Source organism: Oryctolagus cuniculus, chromosome 4 (genome assembly GCF_964237555.1).
Source record: "Oryctolagus cuniculus chromosome 4, mOryCun1.1, whole genome shotgun sequence".
NCBI lineage: Eukaryota > Metazoa > Chordata > Mammalia > Lagomorpha > Leporidae > Oryctolagus > Oryctolagus cuniculus.
Window position 1 is genome coordinate 131798363 of NC_091435.1, and position 20138 is coordinate 131818500.

Sequence of the window (20138 nt, forward strand, 5' to 3'; positions counted from 1 at the left end):
TAGTTCCCTTTACTCCCTGCAGGGTCCCAACCAGTGAAGGGGAAGGAACTAGCATATGCTTGGCTTATGGATCTGTTGGCTAAGTGTAGGGGTACCAGTTAATGTGACTCGGAAACTTCTCATTGAGTAGAGCTGCAAGCACTGCAACTGATATTTCATTTTGTGTAAAGGGAGAACGTGACTGCTCAGGGTGGGAATAAAGTCATCTATACTTTCCTCTGTGGTGTCCCTGGGAGAAAGGACCGACCAGAAGACTAGAGACAAAGAAGTCAGAGGCAAAAGCTTGTGGATAGGTCTATGGGAGGGGGCATAAAGCCTCAAGGTTTTTGCAACATGTCAGTGTTCATCCCAAAACACTCACCAATGAAGGGGCATTCAACAACCACGTAGACAAAATACACTTGGTCAGTTGATGCTGGTCAGCCTTTGCTAGTACCACCACAGAATTGATAGGAAAGGCAAATGAAAGTGAAGAGGCTACACGTGAGCCCAACAGCATGGACTTCCACTTACCAGTGCTTATCAAGTTGCTGCTGCTTCCAAATGTCCAACAAGGCAACAACAGAATCTGAGACACTAGTTCCTAGAGGAGTCCAAGCGGCCACTTGGCTCACTCTCATGGGCTCCTTCCATCTAGTTTGCCCACACAGGAATACATATCTGTTTCCAAGATCAGATGAGATCAGGCATGTTCAGGGTAGTATGGCCATAGACGATACCTGTTTTAAGTACAGGATTTCCTTCCTTGCCCTCAGAGCCTTTGTAAGTCCCATTATCTAGAAACTAAGAGAATGCCTGTTCCATTGGCATGAGATCCAACACAATACAGCATCCATTAAGGGATCCAGTGTGCAGCAAAAGAGATCTATGAGTGACCCCCTGACTTTGGAATCCTCTGGTTGTGTCACATACTGCATTACCCAGAATTAGCTAAACTGATACAGAGAAGGCACAGCTGAAGCACTAGCATGTAGGCAACATTCTGCAGGGATGAGGTAGCATTCTTCAAAGCACAGTGTGTACAGAGACCTTTATATGAAGTCATGTCGTTAATAGGAAGAATTACAGATCCAAGAATCAAGATGTGGAAGCAAGAGTGGCCCCGCTTACCGTCATTCTCAATTATCTGTTGTTGAACATGGTGTTTCTCATCCTCACAACTTTGGGCTCTGTAGGGTTAGAGATCCAGGGCCCAGAGGGAATATGTTTTTGGTAGAGGATATAGCAAGGGTACCATTGAACTATAATCTACACATGCCACTTAAACACTTTAGACTCAAGCTAGAGCTCACAAGGGGTGTGAGCCAGTATGCCACAGTGCTGACTCCAGGATCTATTACTGCTACTTTGGTGTGAAGCAATGAAGTGTCAACTTATGACACCTCAATAGACCTACCCCTGGGGCAGATGGAAGAGAGAGATTCCTACCCAAGGAGGTATTTGAATCATCACTAGACAAAGAACTTTGTCATTCCTTATTGAAAGGTACAAGCCTCTGGATCATTCTGGTTGGGGTCAGTGACCTTGAGCGGCACGAGGAGTTAAGGCTGCTATTGCCCAAGGCAAGCAAGAAGGAATGTGCACAACCAGGTAATACACAAGAGGTGCCTATGGGAACGTCCTTTCCCAGTTACAACTGGACATGGACATATGCAGCAGCCTCATCTGGGAAGGGTTTGATTTCAAGGGCTTGGGCTTCTTAGGATTGGAGATTTAAGTTGCATCACCAGGTCAGCTATCAATACCTGCAGAGGTGATAGCATAAGATGTGGAGAACATTGGATAGTTGAAGAGGGAGAGGAAAAAGAGTTGTGGTCCCAAGACCAACTACAGCCACAGGGGCAGTGGTCTATCTCGTTAAATTCTTTTTTAAGTTTCCTCGCAGGAGGAGCCCATGGGAGGTTTGGAAGAACTGCTTCCTAAAGATGGATCAAAAGGTCAACTGACACCATTCAGTGTGTGTGAGCTGCTGTCTAAGCTGTGTGGTATCCACGGACAGCTCACTCTGTGCATAGAGCACCCATCACAAGGACAGTAGTGAGCTGACAGCTCCAGCTGCCAAAACTGTGAAATTACTACACTGCTCACTCTGAAGGCCATGTCTGCGGCATCTGCCAATGGCTGAGTCCAGCAGGCAGCTGGAGCCGGGCCACTGATTCCCTCCGGGGGACACGTCTCATGCACAGTTGTTGCTGTGGAGCTTCCTCTCGGCCTCGCTGGGACCCTCACAGAGGTGTGGTGCGGTCTGAGGCTCTTCCTGCCCAGTCCTCCATCACCCTCTCCTCCTTCCCCACGGTCAGACTTCCCTTGCAATCTGGACACTCTCCTGAGCCGACTTCTTCCTTTTCCTCCTCAGGCTTCGTAAGCGTTTCTCCCAGTACATCTCTCTGCTTCCTGGTGCATCTGAACTGCCCTGCAAATCATGTTAGTTATTCCCGAGTAATCATCTGTGGTTCCCCACATTTTTGCCCTCGATGGATATGTGAACACTGAAGGTTGAACAGACTCCTACCTTATAAATGCAGACATAACCACTGGCCAACGTCCTGTAATTTAATTCCCCTGAGGATATCCAGGATGGTTTCACTTCTGGAAGTCATAGGAGGGATGCAGAGGTCTACTTTTTTTTTTTTTTTTGTATTGTTTTCAAAAGGTCAAGTTCACCTTCAAAGTTTTTCTGGATTATTTTTATGTTTCCTTCTCTTTCTTCTCCCACTAGACTCCAGCAGTGGGGACCCTGTTTGTCTCCTTTAAGACACAAGACTTGAAGTACAAATGAAATGACGCTTCCAGAATGGAAATGCCTGGCTTACGTGCGGCCCTTTGCAGTTAGGTTGGGTGTGTAAGAAGAAAGAGCACTCGGTCCCCAGGCCAGCCACCCATGGCTGCCCACGCGGCAGATCAATGGCACTGATGCTGAAATAAACCTTGGTGGGTTTTTCCTTGCTGGGATTTTCTGGCCTCCGAGGATGTTCTTTTGGAAGGAAAACACATATTCGTAGGGTTCTTGTTAGCACTCCCAGAAAAGCAAAACCCCAGCAGCGACGCAATAGAAAACACGAACTAAGGGTAAAAATGTGGGGCCTGCACCAAGGCCTTCAGTGAATTTGGGTAGGAAGAGCTGGGTCTTTCCATGCCAAGAGCTTGCTTTGAGAGGCTGTAAAGTTACTCATTGGCAAAGCTGCCCAGAAGGTCAAAGGAAGGATTCATTAACAAGGACAGAATTTCCCACCAGGTTGTGCTTCTCATCTCAGCCAAACAGACAGAACCTGTGGGGTGTTCAGACATTAACATGAAAACTACTGAAACCCAGATCACATGTTTTGGTTAGTAGAGTGCCTGAGGGAGCTGATGTGGAGGAATTAACATAACTTTGGTCCTGTAGCTGTCAAGGAATTTATCAAAAGGGCCCTCTTTATTGGTAATTACTTATTTTGTTCAGAAAGTAGAATTGGGGCTGGTGCTGTGGCATAGCGGGTATAGCCAGCGCCTGCAGTGTCGGCTTCCCATAAGGGTGCCAGTTTGAGTCCTGGCTGCTCCACTTCTGATCCAGCTCTCTGCTATGACCTGAGAAAGCAGTGGAAGACGGCCCAAGTCCGTGCACCCCTGTGGGAAACTTGGAAGAAGCTCCTGGCTCCTGGCTTCAGATTGGCCCAGCTCCGGCCTTTGTGTCCATTTGGGGAGTGAACCAATGGATGGAAGACCCCTCTCTCTCTCTTTGCTTCTGCCTCTGTGTAACTTTGCCTTTCAAATAAATAAATAAACCTTTTTTTAAAAGTGGAATTATCTTTTTAAAAGATTTATTTAATTTTTTGCAATGCACAGTTACAGAGAAAGAGAGATCTTTTATCTGCTGGTTCACTCCCCAAATGGCCACAATGGCCAGGGCTGGGCCAGGCCAAAGCCAAGAGTGAGGAACTCCATCAGGGTCTGACACATGGATGGCAGGGGCCCAAGCACATGGGCCATCTTCTGCATTCCCAGGCACATGATCAGGAACATGGATCAGAAGTGGAACAGCCAGGGTTTAAACTGGAGCTCACATGGGATGCCAGCATCGAAAGTGGTGGCTTAATCCACTACGCCACAATGCCAGACCCAGGATCTACCACTTATGCTTTGCTATGAAGCAATGAAGTGTCAGCTCATAGACACCTCAATAGACCTATCCCTGGTGCAGATGGAAGAGAGAGATTTCCTTTAAAAAAAAAAAAAGATTTATTTTATTTATTTGAGAGGTAGAATTACAGACAGTGAGAGGGAGAGACAGAGAGAGAGGTCTTCCATCTGCTGGTTCACTCCTCAGATGGCTGCAACAGCCAGAGCTGAGCTGTTCTGAAGCCAGGAGCCAGGAGTCTCTTCCAGGTCTTCCATGTGGGCACAGGGGCCCAAGCACATGGGCCATCTTCTACTGCTTTCCCAGGCCATAGCAGAGAGCTGGATCAGAAGAGGAGCAGCCAGGACTAGAACTGATGCCCATATGGGATGGCAGCGCTTCAGGTCAGAGCTTTAATCCACTGCGCCATAGTGCCAGCCCCAGATTTCCTATCTAAGAAAGTATTTGAATCACCATTAGACAAAGAACTTTGTCCTTCCTTGTTAAAAAAGTACAAGTTGCCATATGTAATTGCAAAAAAGAAAGTCTTTTTTTACACCTATGAGAAAAGTGGATGGCTAAAAGTCTAGATACCTCTTTCCCTAAAAGTCGCTAACCAATATTTTTTTTTGCTTTTTAAAAATATTTTTCATTTTCATTTGAAAGGCAGAGAGACATAGAGATAGAGAGACAGACAGAAAGAGATCTTTAATTCACTGGTTCACTCCCAAAATGCATGCAACAGCCAGGTCTGGGCCAGGCCAAAGCCAGGAGTCAGAAACTTCACCTGAGTCTCCCACTTGGTTGACAAGAACCCAAGAACCAAAGCCATCATCTTCTGCCTCCTTGAGTGTGCATTAGCAGGAAGTTGATGGACAGTGGAGAAGCCAGGGTTCGAGCCAGGGACTCCTCTATGAGACATGGGTGTCTCAAGCAGTGAGCTAACTGCTATGCCAAATGCCCAACTGCCATCCCCAGTTTTATTTTTATAGAGTCAATGCCAACTTCTTGGACTCAGAAGTATTATCATCTCTAATGCTGAAGTCCTCACAGTGCAATCTACAGTAGGGAAGAGTCTTCATTAACACTTTCATAGACAGTACATAATTTCTTTTTTTAAAAGATTTATTTATTTACTTGAAAGTCAGTTACACAGAGAGAGGAGAGGCAGAGAGAGAGAGAGAGAGAGAGAGAGAGAGAGAGGTCTTCCATCCACTGGTTCACTTCCCAAATGGCTACAATGGCTGGAGCTGAGCCAGTCGGAAGCCAGGAGCCAAGAGCTTCTTCCAGGTCTCCCACATGGGCACAGGGGCCCAAGGACTTAAGCCATCTTCCACTTCTTTCCCAGGCACATTAGCAAGGAGCTGGATTGGAAGTGGAGCAGCTGGGACTTGAACTAGCACCCATATGGGATGCTGATTTTGAAAGCCAGGGCTTTAACTTGCTGCGCCACAGAGCCAGCCCCAACAGTACAAAATTTCTAAGTGAGGTAGTAGGTAAATCTTTAGTTTTCTCTTTTGTCAAGATGATATAATTCTCTTTTCAAATATCTTCAGATTCTTTTCCCTCATGTGAAACAGGAAATGATGGCAGGCGGAAGGAAATATATGGAATAAATGATAAGATTCCCCTTGTCTAAAATCTTTACTGAAGAAATGAGAGATGATGATGCAGTAGAAATACAGTGTGAAGCCAGTAAGTTAGTACACATACTCATGATATTGTTTGGCTATTGCTTTTGTCAACTTTCTTTTTTTTTTAATTTTTTTTTTTTTTTTGACAGGCAGAGTGGACAGTGAGAGAGAGAGACAGAGAGAAAGGTCTTCCTTTGCCGTTGGTTCACCCTCCAATGGCCGCCGCTGCCAGCACAATGTGGCCGGTGCACCACGGCGATCCGATGGCAGGAGCCAGGTACTTCTCCTGGTCTCCCATGGGGTGCAGGGCCCAAGGACTTGGGCCATCCTCCACTGTACTCCCTGGCCACAGCAGAGAGCTGGCCTGGAAGAGGGGCAACCGGGACAGAATCCGGCGCCCCGACCGGGACAAGAACCCGGTGTGGGGGCGCCGCAAGGCAGAGGATTAGCCTAGTGAGCCGCGGCGCCGGCCTCTTTTGTCAACTTTCATTACTACAATGACATACCTGAGGCAGGCTCACTTTAAAAAAAAGAGGTTTCTTTATTTATTTTTAATTAATTAATTACTTTTAATTTTATTTGAAAAAGAGAGAGAGAAAGAGAGAGATATCTTCCATCAGCTGGTTCACTCTCCAAATTCCCCAAAACACCAGAGCTGTGCCAGGCAGAGGCCAAGAGCTCAGAACTCAATCCAGAGCTCCCATGTGGGTGGCAGGGACCAGGTACTTGAGCCATCACCGGCTGCCTCCCTGGGTGCACACTCACAAGAAGGTAAAATCCGAAGCAGAGCCAGGACTTGAGCCAGGCAATCCAGTATGGCACATGGGTATCCTAGGTGTCATCTTTACTGTAGCTCCAAATGTCTGCCCAGAAAAGAGCCGTATTTAGCTCACCGTTTTGGAGATTCATGGCTCAATTCTGGTGATGGCTTCTTGCTGGCAGTGTCCTGAGGCAGCACACAACATCAGCTGACAAGAGATGGGGAGCATGGATTTCTGTACCTGTGTGCATTGTGTTTCTCCTGTATAAGTTTGGGGGAGAAGGGAGATGTGACAAACCACATGCAGGGGCTGGCGATGTGGCGCAGTGGGCTACGCCTCCTGGCTGCTCTGCTTCCGATCTAGCTCTCTACTATGGCCTGGGAAGGCAGTGGAGGATGGCCCAAGTCCTTGGGCCCCTGCACCCAGGTGGGAGACCCGGGAGAAGCTCCTGGCTCCTGGCTTCGAATCAGCTCAGCTCTGGCCATTGCAGCCATTTGGGGAGTGAACCAGCAGATGGAAGATTCCTCTTTCTCTCTGCCACTGCCTCTCTGTGTCTCTGCCTTTCAAATAAATAAATAAACAAACAATCCAATCTTAAAAAAAAAAAAAAAAACATGCAAATCCTGACTGCTGTTGAGATAGTCGTGTTACACCTTCAAGTCAGAAGAACATGACCAGACTGAAACTTGGGGGCTCCCAAGGACATGGAGCACAGTGTGTGCATGGAGTACCTAACTTGTCACTGATAATTTTTTTCTATAATAAAACATATTTTGAGTTCCAAATCACCAAAATATAAAACAACTTTAGGAATACAACATTTCAAAAAAAAAATAGACTGCCTATTCCATATTAAGTAGGTATGATGAATCACATCACAGAATGACTCTAATGCACACAAGTGAAGGTTTGATTGCATTTTAAGAACCTGTAAGAGGCCAACACGGGGGTGCAGTGGGTTAAAGCCCTGGCCTGCAGTGCTGGCATCCCGTGTGTGGCCCTAAGGGGAGTGAACCAGAAGATGGAAGATGTCTCTCTCTCTCTGCCTCTACCTCTCTCTGCAACTCTGTCTTTCAAATAAATAAAATAATGCTTTTTTTTAAAAAAAAAGGAATATTATGTGGCAGGCATTGTATGAGAATAACTCTACCCTTTTAGTCTAAGATTAGAAATATGCATTTAAAAGGAAATATGCATTTTAAAAGGAAAAATGTTATCATTTTTAAGCACATGTGAATTAAATGAGGGCCCTAAGGTGGCAGCCAACTTGAACAGCAGCATTAGAGTTCTGGGCTTTTGCTTTCCGCCTCATTTTGATGTCTCAGGTTCTCTTTGTTTCTTCCTAACGTCAAACCACAAGCGGGCCTTTCCTGACCAGGCATGAAGTGTGTCCCAACTTGAGTCTGCACAAGGCTGAGATACAGAGATAATAGAACTTGCATATGCTTGGCTCTTGTCAACAGGAAAAATAAGAAAGAGGAAGAGCAGTGGCTTGAACAGCTGGTGTAACCAGATCTGGGACTTATTTGGGTAAAGGGAGGAGTTGAATGACATCATTAACCAGTGGATGTCCTGAACTCATCAACTAATGAGTGACCTATCAGGTGGATAATTCTTCCAAGCTCAGCCTGAAAGACAACTTCTGGGCTGCGCACAATGAGCACTGAAAAAAGTAAGTATTTGTTGAGCGGAAGGATAGTAGTGAGTACCTTGAAATTTCCTCCCAGTCACTACTAATTAATTCTCTCTTTATACCCAAAATGATACTAATAATATGATTTGGGCTTCTGAGAGTGATGATTCAGTTTATCATGTTACACATACACACAGATCCAAGCACACAAAGGGAAACAGTTGTCTTGTTATTTTTATGTAAGTATTTCGGTTTGGGGTACTATTTTAGCATCTTATTTTTCACTCATTTTCTCATGTTTTTCAACACAGTTATAATTATGGGGGACACAGATGTGTGTGGATTTTTCTCATCAAAATTATTAAAATTATCCTTTCAAGGTTGTTATATTGTCTTTATAAACACCACTTCATATAGCTACCAAAAATTCATCACACATAACAATCTATTAAATATACTCAGCTATTCTTTTCTTAATTGTCTAGGAGATTTTCCCCACCAGGTGTTACGATGCAATTTGTAACTTTGCTATATAGGTTAATAGTTAACTTCTACATCAGTGTAAATAGCTAAGCATTTTAAAAAGAGTATTTCTATTTTCCAGGAAAATATTATTTTCCCATTTGAAAATATTTTCCCCAGCTCCTCCCTTCCAGAAAAGTGAACAGTGAAACTACTAAAGGATACATAACTTGCACAAGGTACCAAAGGTAAGAAAAGGCTAAATCTAAGGAATTCCCTTTTGCTCTGGCCCCAGTGCATTGCTGAAGCCTTAGACAGTGTGAGGCACAAGTCAGCTCCCATCCATCGTCATCAGAATGGTCTTCCTCTTCATCACGCCAGGGATGCATTAGTGAAGAACACCGAAGTGAGGAGTTGCAATGAGATCTGCTCCCGGAGAGAAAATGCAAACATGAATAACAGCACCCACTCCTTTTGAGTCAAGCATCTGTATACTCGCTGTATTTGGGACTCCTGGAATGTAGTTAGTGATGAACCAAGAAGTGTCATGTTTGATTTGTCAAGGAATTTGTCAAGTTTGATGTTCATATTGAAATAAAGACCAATCTTAGTGTCAACAGTTTTCTGGACTCTTCAAGCCCTTATTCAAGCCCTTATCAATTTAAGGTCCTTGTCTGTTTTGTTCCTCTTGGGTTGCTAATGGTGACCCAGCCCAAGCCTTGGGAATTTTCTCCATACTGGTTTGGCAAGTTCAGGCAGGTTCTGCCCCATGGGCTTATGGGCCCTCCTCCTCTAATGGCTTAGCTACCCCACCAAGTCTCTAACCATTCACCTTGGCTGGAGTCAGCCACTTGGACCAAGTTACCAACCCAAGGGCTAGGGCTAAGAAGCTTGAGGCTTTCCTCAGGCAAAAATGGCAGGACAGCCGCAGGGCGAGGCAGCCACATATACGGAGCACACCTACATGGAGAACAGCTTGTTACGCATGGGAAGAACAAAACCAAGATGAAGTCCTCTTAGACTCTTGCTCAGAGCCTGCAATCCTGTTAAGGGTTTGCGTCTCTATACAGCAACAGAATGGTAGTGAATGGTGGAGGAATGCCTTACAGACTGTCAAGAGCACACTGAGAGGAATGGGGGACCGGCTCTGGCGCTGTGGCGGAGCACGGAAAGCCACTGCCTGCATGCCGGCAACCCACATGGGTGCCGCTTTGAGTCTGGGCTGCTCTACTTCTAATCCAGCTCTCTGCTATGGCCTGGGGAAGCAGTGGAAGATGGCCCAGGTCCTGGGGCCCCTGCACCCGTGTGGGAGACCCAGAGGAAGCTCCTGGCTCCTGGCTTCAGATAAATGCAGCTCCAGCCATTACAGCCATCTGGGGAGTGAACCAGTGGCTGGAAGACCTCTCCCTCTCTGCCTCTCTGTAACTCTGCCTTTCAAATAAATAAATAAATCTCTTTTTTTTAGCACACATTGAGAGGAATAGGCAAAATCATGTAAGGATTGTCATGCCCTCAACAAGGAATTGAAGCCTTCTTAGGAGCAATTACATTAAGAAATGCAAGATGCTTCCTGTCTTACAACTATTGACAATTGACTAGGGAGGGAAGAGATCTAAATGTTAATCTGAGGTTAACCTTTAAAATACAATGGAAGGTGGTGTTATGTTTGATTATGTCAAGGGAGTGAAAAAGAGGAGAACAATGAGAATTTCAGAGGAAGAAGGGAGAGATTAATGAAAGTTTGACAATGGAGTTTGGAGGGCAGTTTTGAGCAGGGTTCAAAGATAAAAGTATACTGAAGGAATAGATCAAATATGGCTGGGTGAGAACTTACTGGAGTAGATGAAAGGCACAGTTTTATTGGGGCATGTATGAACCAAGTTCAGAAAGTTGCACACATGGCAGTTTATTGGGAGGTCTCGGTGCTAGATTGATAGCTGTGACCTTTGTTCTTGTGGGCAGTAGCTTAAAAGTTTCTGAGCCAGGCCATGACATCATGAAAACAGGGGACTGGAGTTAGAGAAACTAGTTAGGAGGCAGCTGGGAGTATTTTAAGATAAGGTTCTATTGTGGGAGAGGGAGAGGGAGGGTGGATTTGAAGGACACCAGAGGAAAGAATCAATAGCCCTTGTCACTGATTGGATGTGGACAGAGAGGGAGGAGTGAGGCATGATTCCAGAGAGGCTTCAATAGGAAGTGTGTTGAGGGGAGGATTTGGAAGCAGGCGATAAACTTCTGGTGGAAAGGATTTGCAAATAGAAAAATTTACATATCTGCAAGAGTGTACTCTCATCTGATTATCCTACAAAAGCTGTGGCCTTTCTCTAGGAGATAGGCAGGTGGTTCCAAGGTGGAGAAGCTCTGCTCTAAAAAACCCCCGGGCTGAATCACACTTGGGCAAAAATCCCTGGGCCAGTTCCCTTATCTGAAAAATGGGGATGTAGTCATACGTTATCTAGGCTTTGGGTACCAATGAGACTTTGTGTTAAGAATATTATTTGGGTGTCAGTGTTGTGGTACAGTGGGTTAAGCTGCTGCTTGCAATGTGGGCATCTCATATCGAATTGCTGGTTCAAGTCCTGGCTGTTCCACTTCTGATCCAGCTTCCTGCTACCGTGCTTGTCTCGGGCTCTTACCACCCTTTGCGGAGACCCAGATGGAGCTCCTGCCTCCTGGCTTTGGCCTGGCTGAGACCTAGCTGCTGTGGTCATCTGAGGAGTGAACCAGCAGATAGAAGATCTCTATGTCTCCCTCTCTCTGTTCCTCTGCGTTTTGAATAAATAAATAAATTAATTAATCCTTAGAATGAACTTTCTGCATAAAAAACTTTTTGGTCTAAAGCAATACCCAAGGGGCCGGCAGTGTGGCGTGGCGGGTAAAGCTACCATCTGCAGTGCAGGCATCCTGTATGGGTGCCGGATCAAGTCCTGGCTGCTCCACTTCCAATCCAGCTCTCTGCTGTGGCCTGGGAAAGCAGTAGAAGATGGCCCAAGTGCCTGGGCCCCTTCACCCTTGTGGGGGACCTGGAAAAAGCTCCTGGCTCCTGGCTTCAGATCAGCGCAGCTCCAGCTGCTGAGGCCAACTTGGGGTGAACCAGCACATGGAAGACCTCTCTCTCTCTCTGCCTCTCCTCTCTCTCTGTGTAACTCTGACTTTCAAATAAGTAAAATAAATCTTCTAAAAAATAAAAATAAAACAATACCCATTTTATTTGCTTATAATTCTATCCAAGCTTAGCTTGGCTCTGAGGTCCAGCTCTTTCCCCATATCATTTCTCCAACAGAGGCTTTCAGCATAGTGGCTCAGAACTCGCAAAAGTGCAAAGACAGATGCTTCTTCTTTTTTTTAAAGATGTATTTATTTATTTGAAAGTCAGAGTTACACAGAGAAGAGAGGCAGAGAGAGAGAGAGAGAGAGAGAGAGGGAGAGAGAGAGGTCTTCTATCCGATGGTTCACTCCCAATTGGGCGCAACAGCCAGAGCTGCGCCGATCTGAAGCCAGGCACCCAAGGGCTTGGGTCATCTTCTACTGCTTTCCCAGGCCAGAGCAGAGAGCTGGATTGGAAGCCAAATAGCCAGGTCTTGAATCGATGCCTATATGGGATGCCGGGACTTCAAGCCAGGACGTTAACCCGCTGTGCCACAGCGCCAGTCCTGACAGATGCTTCTACACCTTCTCAGGGGTTGGACTGGGAAAGGGGAATGGTACAATGCTATTGCTACATTTTCCTAGTAAAGGTAAGTCACTAGCCCAGTCCAGATTTAAATTGAAGGGACCAGGTTTGTAAGAGCAGTGAAGTAACAGACTGTCACAATATGATCTCAGTTTGTTAATGAATAAGTGGCGACTGAGGGAGGGTAAGTTACTTGCCCAATGTAAAGCATAGTACCAGACACTTCAAACTTGTGTGCTACATCATGGGTCAACAAATAAAATTTTGACAGAGTTATTTTCTTTTTTAAAAAGTTACTTATTTGGGGCCAGCATTGCAGCATAGTGGGTAAAGCTGCCTGGCTTCCCATGTGGGCGCCAGTTTAAGTCCCAGCTGCTTCTGACTCAACTCCCTTCTCTCTCTCTTTTTTCTTTTTTCTTTTTTTTTTTTTTTTTGACAGGCAGAGTTAGACAGTAAGAGAGAGAGAGACAGAGAGAAAGAAAGGTCTTCCTTCCGTTGGTTCACCCCTCAAATGGCCTTATGGCCGGCGCGCCGCACTGGTCCAAAGCCAGGAGCCGGGTGCTTCCTCCCAGTCTCCCATGCGGGTGCAGGGACCCAAGCACATGGGCCATCCTCCACTGCCCTCCCGGGCCACAGCAGAGAGCTGGACAGGAAGAGGAGCAACCAGGACAGAATCCAGTGCCCCAACCAGGACTAGAACTTGGGGTGCCGGTGCCGCAGGCGGAGGATTAGCCTAGTGAGCTGCGGCGCCGGCCTGACCCAGCTCCCTTCTAATGTGCCTGGGAAAGCAGAGGGAAGATAGCCCAGGTGCGTAGGCCCCTGTACCCATGTGGGAGACCTGGATGAAGCCTCTGGCTCCGGGCTTTGGTTTGGCCCAATACCGGCCATTGTGACTATTCGGAGAGTGAACCAGTGGATGGAAGGTCTCTCTCTCTTTCTCTCTCTCTTTCAGCCCATCTTTTGAATAAATAAAATATTTTTTTAAGAAAAGAGTTACTTATTTGAAAGGTAGAATGACAAATAGAGGAGGAGACAGATGATAGAGAGCTTTCATTCGTTGGTTTATTCCTCAAGTGGTCCAACAGTCGGGGTTGGGCCATAATCTGCTGTCTTCCAGTGAGTTAGTAGAAAGCTGGATTGGAAACAGAGCAACCAGCACTCAGGTATTGGATGAAGTGGTGGCTTAACCCACTGCCCCACAATGCTAGTCCCTTGTATGGTGCTTTAACCTAGAATCTCCTAAAGTAGGTACTTTTTGATTTTTTTTTTACAATTTATTTTTATTTATTTGAAAGGAAGAGTTACACAGAGACAGGGATAGAGAAATATCTTCTATATGCTGGTTCACTCCCCAAATAGCCACAAAGCCAGGAGCGCAGAGTTTCTCCTGGGTCTCCCATGTAGGTGCAGGGGCACAAGCACTTGGGTCATCTTTTGCTGTTTTTCCCAGGTACATTAGCAGGGAGCTGGATTGCAAAGTGGAGCAGCCAGGTCTCAAACTGGCACCCATATGAGATGCCAACATCGCAGGTGGTGGCTTACCTGGCTATGCTACAACAGTGGCCTCCAAAGTGGGCACTGTTATTGTGCCTGATTTACAAAGGAGGAAACCCAAGAATACAGAGTTTATGTATCTTGCCCTAGGTGACTCAGAAACTTTGCTCCAGAAATCATATGAGAGATCCTCAAAAAGTTTATGGAAAATGTGTATTATGAAAAATGTATTAGATGTGGAACTTTTTGAACTAAGATTTATCTTAAGTGTATTTAAGTTAAGCAGTTAAGAAGCTGCAAGGGACGCCCGTGTTCCATATCAGAGTGCCTGTTTTGACTCATGGCCCTTCCCCTTCCCATCCAGCTTCCTGTTACTGCAATACCCTGGGAGGCAGCAGGTAATGACTCACAACTTGGGTCTCTGCCACTCACCTGGGAGATGTGGATTGAGTTCCAGACTCTTGACTTTGGCCTGGCCCAGCTGTGGCTGTTGCAGGCACTTGAGAAGTACACCAAGAGGATTAGAGATCTTTGTCTATTTCTCTTTCAAATAAAATGAATATAAATAAAAACTTAAAAAATAAAATAAGCTTATCTTTTAATTTCTTTTTTCTTAAGATTTATTTATTTATTTGAAAGTATTACACACAGAGAAGGAGAAACACAGAGAGAGAGAGAGGTCTACCATCCGATAGTTCACTCCCCAGATGGCCGCAACAGCTGGAGCTATGCCGATCCGAAGCCAGGAACCAGGAGCCTCTTCCGGGTCTCCCACGTGGGTGCAGGGGCCCAAGGACTTTGGGCCATGTTCTACTGCCTTCCGAGGCCATAGCAGAGAGCAGGATTGAAGAGGAGCAGCTGGGACTAGAACCAATATGCCAGCGCTTCAGGCCAGGACGTTAACCCGCTGCGCCACAGCACTGGCCCCTATCTTTTAATTTCATTTTTTGGAAGGATCCTTACACATTTACCCAGTCCACTATACAACCTCCTATGAATCTGTTAATTATATGGAGCCTATACATATTATTTATTTTTAAAAACATTGTATTTATTTGAAAGACAGAATAACAGAGAGAGAGAGAGAGAGAGAGAGTGGGGGGGATGCAGAAAGATCTTCCATCTGCTGGTTCACTTCCCAAATGGCTGCAATGACTCAGCTGGTCCAGGCCAAAGCTAGGAACCTGGGAACTCCATCTGGGTCTCCCGCATGGGTGGCAGGGGCCCAAGCACTTGGGTCATCTTCTGCTGCTTTCCCAGGTGCTTTAGCTGGGAGCTGGATAGGAACAAGAGCATCTGGGACTCAAACTGGTGCTCTAATGTGGGAAGCTGGTGTCAAGGCAGTTGTTTAACCTGATGCACCATAATGCTGAGACCATGTAAATATTTAATCTGAAGCTACTGTTGGAAAGGCTCGGACAAAAGCAAATCTCTTGAATCATATACTATTGCATGTTATAGGCTGCTTGGCCACTGGGGATTACCCTGTAAAAAAGACAATTTCTACTTCTGTGACTACTCCTTTGCCCTCTACTATCTACTTCTTGCAGTGTGGCAAGGTATAAAGACTGAAGCCTTGCCCATGCAATCCCAACTGATTCTCACCTTCCTGGAGCAGGGCTGGCCTCAAGTTTCCATCTTTAATCAAGGCAGCCTCTGGGGCTGATGCTGTGATGTAGCAGGTCAAGCCACTGCCTGCAGCGCCGGCATCCCCTATGGGCGCTGATTCAAGTCCAGGCAGCTCCACTTCCAATCCAGCTCTCTGCTACCGTGCTTGGGAAAGCAGTGGAAGATGGCCCAAGCATTTGGGGCCCTGCACCCATGTGGAAGACCCAGAAAAAGCTCCTGGCTCCTGGCTTCAGATAGGCCCAGCTCCAGCCTTTGTGGCCATTTGGGGAGTGACCCAGTGGATGGAAGACCTCTCTCTCTCTAACTCTGCCTTTCAAATAAATAAATAAATCATTTTTAAAAAAATCAAGGCAGCCTTGAGACTTCTGAATTAGTAACCATTCAGTCCTGGCCACTTCCTCTAGTTGCATAGCTTGCAGATTCTGCTTTCCGTGGCGTGACCTGGAGTGGCACCCCCTTCCCTCTGCTAGTCCTGGAAGAAGAGACCTTGCTGCAAGGAAAACACTCCAGTCCAGAGGCTTCTCCTGGAAGGCTTCTTTGAAGGTGCTCCCCGTGCCTGCCTTCATCTGTGACAGCCCTGACTTCTCCTGGTCTGTGAGAAACTGAATCAGAGCACAACTCCAAGCACAAACAAGGGGGACGTGACCCCTGCTCAGGATGCAACCCTTCAGGCAATGGCTCCCAAATGCTCCCACCTTTCCCAAGGCAAATCTAGGGGTGACCTTGTTTTTCCCTTTAACTCTTCTCCTTCAAGGCAACCCCAGAGTTTAATTTGGACTTTATTTCATTCTTTTAAAAAGATTTTATTTGCACAATGCAGGCCATGAGCAACGCGCAGCTATAGTCTGGGTGCACAACGGGCCGTGACCCTCTGCCTGTCCCTGGTCCTACCCATGTGACCAGTGAAGTTCATCCATGACAGCGGCGGCCGCGGGTGGAGCAGCAGGGTCTGCAGCTGACCCCTACACGTGTCCCCGAGGCTCTGAGGAAGAATGGCAGCTGTGGGCAGCCTGCTTGGGTAAGCACGGCCGTCCAGGCCCCTGGAGTACCATCAGGAGAGGGCTGCATCATCACCCTTATGCCTTGGTCACCTCCGTGGCCTCTTCCTGGCTATGAGGTCAGAGCTGCCCAGCCACGGCCTGGATCTTCTTCATGAGCCTGGAGGCATATCCCTCCCCTAGAATGTGTCACCAAGCTGTCAGGTTCCTGCGGCTGGGCAGTTCTCTGTCATGGCTGACGGGTACCAGCCGGCACTGCCTGCCCAACACCATCATGTTTGTGTGCAGCCTGCTGTGGCAGACTGCCATAAAGACGGCTGTCCCCAAGCCCCGCTGCCTGCACGCGTCCCCCTGGTGGGCTCACAGCAGCAGAGCCTCTCTCACTGGCCTACCCGCGCGCCTCTACCCCTCTACCGGGTGCTGCTGGTCAAGCAAGATGGCTCCACCATTCACATCTGCTGCAGGGAGCCACGGTGCATGCTGGTGATGCCCCTGGACCTGGACACCCTGTCTGCCAAGCAGCGCCGGGCCTGGCTCCACAAGCTTGGGGCTCAGCTCCCACCCAAGGAGGAGGACTCAGAGCTGGCCGACGACTTTGACACGGAGCATTACAGATGGGTTTGGAACAGGAAGTGAAACGTGACTTATGGCTGTCTGCTGATGTGATGAGGACTGCGGGGATGTCTGTACATGTGATGCATTCGCAAGCCAAAAAAAAATTTATTTATTTATTTATTTGAGAGGTAGAGTTACAGACAGAGAGGGGAGACATTGAGAGAGGTCTTCCATCTACTGGTTCACTCCCTAAACGGCCACAATAGCCAGAGCTGGGCAGATCCGAAGCCAGGAGCCAGGAGCTTTTTCTGGGTCTCCCAGGGACTTGGGCCATCTAATGCTGTCCCAGGCCAGAGCAGAGAGCTGGATTGGAAGTAGAGCAGCCGGGACTGGAACCGCGCTGCAGGCGGAAGCTTAGCCTACTATGCCACAGCGCTGACCCCCTTTATTTCACCCTTATAAAAATGTTGATGTACAATGTCTGCATGTAATACATTTTAATTTAGCAAACACTTTGGTAGCCTGCCCTCTGCTGTGCGGTGTTTTACAAATATTGCCTCATTTGATTTATTTAATAAACTTCAATCTGAATCAACAGGGTGGTGTGGGGGCTTTCTGGAATCTACCTCCCGGCCATCCTCCCGTTTTTCCGCAACGGAGAAGGGCAGGAGGGAGCGGAGGAATTAAGCCGCTCCGGAGGGCACGACCGCCTCCCACTTCCCGCAGCTGTCTGCCAGGTTTGACCTTCTTCCCCTGGCTAAGGGCAGGGGGTCTTCAGCCTTCGCGCAGATCCGTCGGTGGGAGGGTGGGTGGCTTTTTCCGGGTCACCGGCACCCCCTCTCTGCTCGCAGCCACCTGCTCGGGTTCCATGCCGGGACCTGGCTCCCTGGAGGGCGTCAAGGACATTCCAATCCTCCCACTACCGCGCGGATGTCACGGGGGGGGGGGGGGCGCAACTGCTCTCGCCTCGCAGCTCCCAGCTTTGACCCGCTTTCTTCTCGGCCCCTAGCGGCCCGGGCCAAGCCATCGAGGCAACCAAGGGTTGGTGAATGGTTTGGAGGCTGTTTGTTTACACCCCACCCGTGGGCGAAGCCGCATCTCCAGCGACAGCAGCACTCTATGGGGCACCGTCCGCGCTCTTTAGTAGACAATCGAAAGTCGAGCGGCCAAAATGCCTCCTCGCCAGACCAAATATGGTCACAAGCGCTAAGCAGCCTCCCGGGGAAAGGCTGGCCTTGTTGGAGTCTCCCCGCGCCGGGGCGTACCCCGGCCCGCCCTCGGGCAGCATCGTGGGTCAGCGCGGCGCTGCGGGTGCTCTGCAGGCCTGGGCGCCGGGCTCCAGGAGAAGGCGCAGCGCCCTGGACCGGCCCTTCCCCAGCCTGGGCCCCTCACCCGCCTGCCCTCCGCCACCCCCAGCCTGGGTTTCGGTCCACAACCCCTTGATTAAACAGGTTCGGGCCACTTTCCCTTTGATCCCGCCCCAAGTCGGTGGTAAACTAAAAGGAATGCAGATCCGGAGCTCCGCGGGAGAGGTCCGCGCGGGCCGGGAGGAGTGGGTGGGGGGCACCCGTCTCCTCTTACCCTGTGAAGTACTCAACACGCCCAGGGGTTTCTGGAGCCGGGGGTGGGAGGAGGAGGAAGAGGAGGGGCGAGCGGGGGCAGGCAGGCAGGCTCAGGACCTGCAGGTCATGCATAATTCAACAGCTCAACTTTCGGGCCCGCCTCTTTCCTGGGGGTGGGAGTTTGCTCCAAACTTTGTTTATGGGACAGTCCCGGAGCTGCTGCGGCCGCGCTGTCGGCGTCTCCTCCGCCTCCTTCTCGCCGAGAGCAAGCGCCTGAGGCCAGCTCGGGGGATGTGAGAGCCGAAGCCCCTGGGCTGCCAGGCACCGAGTCGGCTCGGTTTCTGCCAGTCGGGCCCCGGCTCCAGCTCCGCACGCGCGGGACGCAGCCGGGCGACCGAGGCCAGACGGCAAGTTCGGGCGGGACGGCGGCCGCCGCGCACTCGGGCTCGGCTTCGCTGCGCGCCCAGGTAGTGCCCGCTGGAACGCGCCCGCTTGCCCGGCACGGGTCCAGGGCGCCGGGCTCTTCTGCCTTCCGGAGTCGGGCTGGCGTGGGGTTGGCTCGGGGTGAGACTTCCCGGGGGCGGGCGGGGGCGGTGGGGGAGGTGGGCTGCAGAGGCTGCCGGCCGCGGAAAGCTGCGCCCTATCCTCTGCCACCAGCAGTGCAGCAACGTCCGCCATCCCCACCCTGAATCCCACCCCGCCCTTCCTTCTCCTATTCCCGGTAACTTCTTTGCTTCAAGAAAGTTGCATAATTCCCGAGGTCAGGAGGGACCCCTCCCCCACCCGGCCGAGCGGCTGGTATCCCGAGGCCGACACCGACCCGTCCTCTCCCTTCTCTTCCTCCCAGCCCGTCCTCCAACTCCGATAAGAGACTGACCTCCCTTCTCCCTGCAGAAGATGAATCCGGCCTCGGCGCCCCCTCCGCTCCCGCCGCCCGGGCAGCAAGTGATCCACGTCACGCAGGACCTCGACACGGACCTCAAAGCCCTCTTCAACTCTGTCATGAACCCCAAGCCCAGCTCGTGGCGGAAGAAGATCCTGCCCGAGTCCTTCTTCAAGGAGCCGGATTCGGGCTCGCACTCGCGCCAGTCCAGCACCGACTCGTCGGGCGGCCACCCGGGGCCCCGGCTGGCCGGCGGCGCCCAGCACGTCCGCTCACACTCGTCGCCCGCGTCCCTGCAGCTGGGCACCGGCGCGGGCGCCGCGGGCAGTCCCGCGCAGCAGCACGTACACCTCTGCCAGCGCTCCTACGACCTGACCGACGAGCCGCCGCTGCCCCCGGGCTGGGAGATGGCCTACACGGCCACTGGCCAGAAGTACTTCCTCAAGTAAGTCGACCCGGAGCCGAGGGGCACAGAATCCCCGCGTCCTCAGGGCCCGCGCGCTTTGTCGTGTGTGCGTGTGTGAGTGTGAGATGGTGCGTGTCCTCCCACGGATCTTGCCCCCTCCCAGCCCCCGAATCCCGAAGGCTGGATGTATGGACTGTCTGGGTGTGGACATACTTGTAAGGGACCAGGGGCAGAGCAGAATCTGGTAAGGTTCATTGGCGTTCTGGAAGAACCAAGGAGAAAACAAAATTGTGGCGGGGAAATGCTCACGGGACACGTCTGTACTTCGCCCTGAATCTGGAGGACTGAAACA

At 49.4% G+C, this 20138-nt stretch overlaps 1 protein-coding gene across 4 annotated transcripts in view; it reads left to right on the forward strand.

Annotated features, from left to right (window-relative positions):
• The first annotated feature begins 18702 nt into the window (after positions 1 to 18702).
• WWTR1 (WW domain containing transcription regulator 1) overlaps positions 18703 to 20138 on the forward strand; it is a 148573-nt gene continuing 147137 nt past the window's right edge. Inside the window, exons 1-2 of one of the 4 annotated variants that reach the window (XM_008266317.4) lie at positions 18703 to 18964; positions 19345 to 19825. In XM_008266317.4, coding sequence (XP_008264539.2) covers positions 19395 to 19825 — 431 coding nt within the window. In that variant the 5' untranslated portion in view covers positions 18703 to 18964; positions 19345 to 19394. Of the gene's footprint in view, positions 18965 to 19043; positions 19062 to 19344; positions 19826 to 20138 lie in introns of those variants that run through there. The other 3 variants (XM_008266316.4, XM_008266319.4, XM_008266320.4) reach the window with 3 other exon arrangements.